The sequence below is a fragment of the Callorhinus ursinus genome, unplaced genomic scaffold (genome assembly GCF_003265705.2).
Source record: "Callorhinus ursinus isolate GAN/ISIS: 27379988/994484 unplaced genomic scaffold, GSC_fseal_2.0 scaffold60, whole genome shotgun sequence".
Taxonomy (NCBI): Eukaryota; Metazoa; Chordata; class Mammalia; order Carnivora; family Otariidae; genus Callorhinus; species Callorhinus ursinus.
In genome coordinates, this window is record NW_027397122.1 from 6,432,458 (window position 1) to 6,439,641 (window position 7,184).

General features: G+C 46.1%; 1 protein-coding gene across 1 annotated transcript in view; it reads right to left on the reverse strand.

Moving 5' to 3' along the window:
• ABCA13 (ATP binding cassette subfamily A member 13) overlaps nt 1–7,184 on the reverse strand; it is a 369,210-nt gene that overhangs the window by 243,065 nt on the left and 118,961 nt on the right. The window contains exons 25-27 of the mRNA XM_025853136.2: nt 5,434–5,598; nt 4,118–4,295; nt 775–914 (exon numbers count right to left, since the gene is read on the reverse strand). Coding sequence (XP_025708921.1) covers nt 775–914; nt 4,118–4,295; nt 5,434–5,598 — 483 coding nt within the window. The remainder of the gene's footprint in view (nt 1–774; nt 915–4,117; nt 4,296–5,433; nt 5,599–7,184) is intronic.

Genomic DNA, 7,184 nt, shown 5'->3' on the forward strand with positions numbered 1-7,184 from the left:
GAAAACGAAACACAAAATACAGCACCATCCTTTCAAAAGAACGCACAAATATGAAGAATTGCAAGTCTGATAGTGCATGGGTGCGGGACATTACCAAAGGTCCAGAAGGGAAACCAAGCAGAACCTCGTGATGTCTGGATTGCTCCCAGGGAAGCTGATTCTACCGCCACCTGAGCTCCTCCTCCACAGAGTGAGGCTGACAAAGCCTCACAATCGAACTGGAAACGTCACTCACCAGGCCCCGGTGGCACCTACAAACACATCTGGTCTGACTCGTCCTTAACTGCCAGATGCACCAAGCAAAACCGACGAGCCTTTGTCCTCCACCTTCTCCTGGGACCACAGGGAACAGCCTGCCTTTCTGTCTAATTGTCCTCACGGCATGGGCTCCTCCAAATAATACCTCCTGCCCCAACGTGTCCTCTAGGACAGCGACCCAGAGAACAAGGAGCCAGAAGAGGCCAAGATGAACCATCATCAACACACGAAAACTTCATGCATTCCAATCTATACAATGCTGCGTATCTTTAAAGACCCCTTCCTGATGCTCTGCTTGTATGGTCGATAAGATTCTCATTCATTCAGACTTAACTTTTTTTTTTAATTAATTTATTTATTTTAGAGAGGGAGAGGGAGAAAGAATCTCAAGCAGACTCCCCGCTGAACATGGAGCCTGACATAGGGCTCGATATCACCACCCTGAGATCGTAACCTGAGCCAAACCAAGACTCAGACGCTTCACCAACTGAGCCACCCAGGCGCCCCCAGACTTACCTTTTGAATGACCTCATTAATTTCTGGGGTATTTGGTGTGTACAGTATTTTTCCGTGTAATATAGGTTTTAGGAAGGACCACACCAAAGCGCCGCTTGGAGACTGCAGAATTTCTTGATAGAGGTTCAAGCAAAACGGTGCTATCACAATTAGAAGAAAAAGAAATTACTTACAATACGGGATGCACAGGCTAATAGTGACACGCATCTATATATCCATGACGCCTCACTTTCCAATGGGTGATATGGATACATTTTTCATGCCACAACTAAAATTGGGCAGTAAATTCGAGAATAATTTTTCTTGTTGCTGTCCTTAGCAGTTCTCGCCTTGTAAGAAATTTCAAGATACTGTGTTTGTTTCGGTAATTGGAAAGAAAGGAGAGCAGGACCTTCACATATTCAACCTAAGTCATCAATAAGAGCACTAATTGATGACAAAGACACCTGCAAATAGTAATAGAAAGAAATGCATCTGATCTTTAATGTAGAAAATCATCAACACCTTACAGGATTGGGAACAGAATTAGGTTTTTCCCATGAAATTAGCTTTATATATTGCTACTGAATTTTTTTCCCTGCACCTACACAGCCATGTTGACCTTACTGCTGTTGATATATTAAAGCGCCTTGTTTTCACTCAAACACTTGATCCCTCAAGGTGGGGGATCAACATTGCTATGTGCTAACTGGTTTCAATCAAAAGTTTACTCAACTGACCTGTCTAATCAAATAGGTACCACCATAAGGATTAGTAGTAACCAAATACTATAAGGTTTGTCTTTGTTTTTTGTTTTTTAAGTAGCCCCATGCCCAGCATAGAGCCCAACATGGGGCTTGAACTCACAACCTTGAGATCAAAACCTGGGTTGAGATCAAGAGTCGGACACTCAACTGATTGAGCCACCCAGGGACTCCAAAGCATTATAAGGTTTTAAGCTAGTGATGAATACTTCAACTTGTTCTTTTACCCCAGAAGCGGACATTTAAAATGGAAATATCTTAGTTTTGATATCATGATTCCTGACACCCAAGGTATGAATAGTGCTGTTGTGATTATTTCCACTATTCATTACATCTTCCCAAATTCTGTTTGAAAAGGAACAACCAGTTCTTTTTATTCAACAAGTACAATAAAATTGATAGAAGGAATTCCCTGAGATATAAATTAAGAGCATGACTACATAATAAGTTTTTAAACTGTCATTTATAAAGATTGCTCTTACTGATATTTTTTAAAGTTACACTTTATAAGCATAATTTAAACAGTAACAATTTTCATTTCAGAAAAGACAAAACCATATATATGTACAGAGCAAGGAATCTGAAACCAGGAATCCTGACATCTGCCACTTGAGAGCTGTGTGAACTTGGGTAAGTCACTTAACCTTCTCTGAGCTTCCAGTATGTCATGTGGAAAAGGAGGGTACTAATATTGTCTATGATTAGTGTGACAATCATTTGAAATACAATGTATGAAAGGACCAAGAAAGACTGGTCTTCCATGGTAGCTGAATGACTGGATGGATGAATGGTTGAGTGGGTGGATGGATGGATAGATGGATGGATGGATGGATGGATGGATCAGTGGATGGGTGGAGGAATGGATGGATGATTAGATGATTATATTTGATGAGCAAATAAAAAATCCTCAAGAGGAAGAATGAAGGGGGGAAATCAGAGGGGAAGATGAACCATGAGAGACGATGGACTCTGAGAAACAAACTGAGGGTTCTAGAGGGGAGGGGGGTAGGGGGATGGGTTAGCCTGGTGATGGGTATTAAGGAGGGCACGTTCTGCGTGGAGCACTGGGTGTTGTGCACAAACAATGAATCATGGAACACTGTATCAAAAACTAATGATGTACTGTATGGTGATTAACATAACAATAAAAAATCCTCAAGAAACCCAAATGCAAGAAAAAAAGAAAAAATGAGAATTAGAGAAGTAGAAAACACAAATTATCAAATATTAATAACATTAACATGTTTTTATACTGCCAAATTATGTTATGCTTGGCAGCTGTCCAAATCACCCATTAGCTGATGAGCACACTGACGCACTGTCTCTGGCTGGGAGGTCTTTGCTATGTGGCCTCATATCCTACACCCTCCAGCTCTGCAAACCGCCACTCTCCTCCTCTTCCCCAGTCCCACCAACACTCTGTCCGTCCCGGGCATGCCATATGTAAACACAGATTTAAATATCTATTTTTTATATTAAATAAATTTTTAAATATATAATACATAATTTATAACTGATAATATATATTTCATATGTATACTTGGTAGGCAGGTGGTAGGCAGAATCCTAACACGGCCCCTGGATGAACTTCAAACCTTGACTTGCAGACAGAACCCGTGAATACGACAGATGCCATGCACCTGGGTAGGTACACAGGCACAGTGAAGGAATTCTGAAGATGTAAATAAGGTCCCCAATCAGCTGAGTTGATGAATTCATCGAAAAGAAGATTAACCTGGCTGAGCAAACAGGTAAACCTTTTAAAAAGACTGGAAGCCAAAAACAAACTGAGGGTTCTAGAGGGGAGGGGGGTGGGGGGATGGGTTAGCCCGGTGATGGGTATTAAAGAGGGCACGTTCTGCATGGAGCACTGGGTGTTATATGCAAACAATGAATCATGGAACACTACATCAAAAACTAATGATGTAATGTATGGTGATTAACTAACAATAAAAAATTATTAAAAAAAAAAAGACTGGAAGCCTCAGAGTCAGACCCCCCCCCCGAAGCCCGGTCTGTTTCGGACCCCTGGCTGACCTGTACTGGTGAGGGGTCTGGGCACAGAGACCAGCACCACCATGTTGGCCCCTGCAAACCAGCTATGCCCTACAACAAGGGGAAATGTATGTAACCTCCTCCAAATCTGCCTTCTATGAAGCTCAGTGGCAAAGGACCATGGATTGATAAGGGACTTCCTGGCCCCACTTTAGGTGGACCCGTTCTAATTAGAAAGGCAGTTGAGGGTTTAGGGTTTGATCAGTTCAGCATCCCCCACCCCCCCAACCAGTTATGCCTCTTTGGCCACATGATATCATCTCTGATCACAGCGGTCTCATCCATGACACGGAAAGAATACTGGTATCACTTCCCCAGCAACGCAGAGAGAGAATGACCCTGTGCCCACGGGCACCAGGGGCTTCCAAAGCCACCTGCCAGGGCAGTGTCTGGCAGCCTTAGTGAAAGCGAGGGGTAAAGCTAAGAAGCCGGAGACAATTGTCAGCTGGTGTGCGCCCACCTTCACACAGAATATTCCATACAGAGCAGGGCTAATGGCTGAGACGCAAACCAATCTCAACGAACGCTAATTACTGTCATCTTACTTGAATCTTCAGGAATGTTGAATTTTTCTTTGTCCCCTCCCAGGAGCTCGTTAACTCTGGGCAAGCTAAAGAACGAGTTAGAGCCGCTGAAGAATGGCGCTTGCTCCTTGCAAACCTTCTTCATCACGAACTGGAAAGAACCGAACGCTGAACTTCTGGCCTGCCCATGTTGCAGAGCCTGAGAACATGAGGAAAATAAGCAGCATTTCAACAAGTGATGGAGACTCCTGAAAGGAAGCCCGTTCTCCAACTCAACATACAAGATGTTCAACAAGTCCAAGCATGCAATCTCTGCTTCGGACGTCTCTGACCTCGAAACACTCTGCAGATCATGTGGTGATTTTCCCTGGCCTATAAACCCATCACGGAGACAAATGTCACATGCACGCGCACCAGCAAATCCTCTTCCATCTGGTGGTAAGTGATCGATCCATAAAATATCACTCACTCCGACTAATGGCCTTCATGTGCATTTCTACTGCCAAGTTACCCAGACACTTGACAGGTGTCTGCATCATGCCTCAGCTCACGAGCAAAGCTCTGTCCTGCCCGAGGCTGCTGAGCACTTTGCCGTCCACCGCCCCAACCCTGCACCTCGGCCTCTGTGTGTCTCCCACACATCTGCTCTCCCCACACAGCCCCTCCTGGCAGACGGCGTCCAAGCAAAAGTTAGCATCACGACGCTGACTGCATTCAAGTTTGTGTTTGTATGTGCAGCAAATAATCTGTAATTTGTAAGCCAATTATTTATATGTAAATAAACGTTTGAAGGTTTTTGAAAGCAATTTACTCTCGGAATTAAGTTAAACAGGCCCTTGGAATCTCATTTGTGCTAATATTCGGTTTAGTGATTTCTGACTTCACAGACAACGTGTGAGCTATCCCCAACCACCACGTGGGTGCGTGTGGCTCAAAGAAGTCCCCGTTCCCTGGTTCTTATGTCTCCAGAGCCATAGAAGGTACTCCTATTCCTTTTTTTTTTTTTAAGATTTTATTTATTTATTTGACAGACAGAGACACAGCGAGAGAGGGAACACAAGCAGGGGGAGAGGGAGCGGGAGAGGGAGAAGCAGGCTTCCCGCAGAGCAGGGAGCCCAATGCGGGGCTCGATCCCAGGACCCTGGGATCATGACCGGAGCCGAAGGCAGACGCTTAACGACTGAGCCACGCAGGTGCCCCTGGTACTCCTATTCCTATATTTTGTTCCCACATGCAGAATTTAGATGCTGGAAGAAAGAGATACACAAGCAAAAGCGGCAAAGACAAAGACACAGCAAATCTGAATTTTTCCCCGGGGGCCAAGAGCAAACACGTACCTGTTGGAAGTCGGGCGTGTCTAGCAAGGCAGTGATCTTATACGCCTGAAGAAATTCGGAGAGGTATTCCAGAACGTGGCCGGCTTTGGCAAGCAGGTGGCTGAGTCTGGAGACCACATCCAACAAGGAGCCGAGTGCACTGTGGGCTTCTGAAGGCATCAGAGTCTCGAAGGAAAAAAACACAACACGAGAAATAACCAACATCGGACTTTGACTCTCATGAGGATTGCTTGAGCAGTGAAAACCTGGTTATTTGACTGTCTTCTTTCTAGAACTAGGGAGACGACTTCACTGTGCCATATAAAAGTCCTCTTTATTAGGGCACGCCTCGCTCAGCGTTTTGGCACGCAACTGCACCCACACCGTTCAAATGTAAGCCAGGGATGGATACAATCTGTTGTTAAAATTCAAATCACTTTCACAGTATTTCTCTTTATGTTGGAGGTGCCTAAAGTGGGCATTTAAGAGGTCAAAATAGAACAATACTTACATGGGAAACGAGTTCCACTTAACCGCTGTGAACCATTTCTACTTGGGCCTCCTCACCCCTCCGGGTTGTGCTAAGCATGCTCATTCTGTGGACGAGCGGACAGGGGCTCGGAGATCCAAGGACGTCCAGGAGTCTCACAGTTAGAAGGACAGGGCCGGGCATTTAACCCAGGACTGTAGAAACAGCAGCGCCCTTTGAAACCTGTGTGTGCTATTACCCTGACCCGCTAAGTATTTTCACTTATCATTTTCCGCTCTGTTCTGGGATGTAGATCCCACGTGGGTGGGGATGTGTGCCTGTCCCATCACTTACGTAGCCACAGGGGGCAGGACAGCATGGGTGGTATTATGGCTCAGGGTTTGCTGGATAAATGGATAAATGAGCCGACGCTGCCTCTTTCCACAAGAAGGGAGGAATCACGGCTAGTGTCCCCCTTCTGGGTTCACTTGTGCACTGAATTTTCAGGCTGAGGCCCTGACTGTCACAACTTCTTATTCTTGGTCATTCGCATTCTGCGCCTGCCCCTGAGCTGCTGGTTCTGCAGCTGACCTGCAGGCCCGAGATCATAGCTCTCTCCTTTCTGGCCGGGCTCTGCTAATAATGATGTCCTTCCGGGGTCAGTGGCCCAACACTCGGCCACCAGACACGGGTGTGGGCTCCATCTCTTTCTCTGCTCGCCTTTCTCATCGAACCCACACCCCATCCGCATGCCCCTCCGCAGAGACTTATTTGGAAGCACAAATTTCCATGGGTGGCTTCTGTGTGCATAACAGAACGGCACTAAAACCCTGGCTCGCCATCGGGCTGCATCTGTGTCTCAGGCGGTGCACGGTGAATTTGGAGGGGGTACTTGATCTGAAAGTTAGTACTTGTCCTCAGACTGTGTGTGCGTGTGTGTAACCCAGTACTTACCCACGGGAGGGAGACCACAAAGGAAAGAGGGTTGGGATGGCAAACCTCCCCTTTTCCTGACCCCAAAGCTCTTCTCCCAGGTTGGAAGCGCCCAAAGCGCCCTTGCCAGATTGACAACACCTGTGGCATCTCTGATTAGCCCAGATGTTGCCAAATCCATCCCTGGGGAGAAACAGGGAACAAGACAAGTCCCTAAGGGTAGGGCTAAGTTTCTGGAAGCATAAGACTCGAACAGTGGAGGACAGAAGACAATGAACTTCTAGAAGAGGTAGAGCCCAGAGGGCAGTCGGTGGAGGGGTAATCGGGGGTGTCCCCGGGTCAGCCGTGCTCACCGTCCACACGGGCGGTC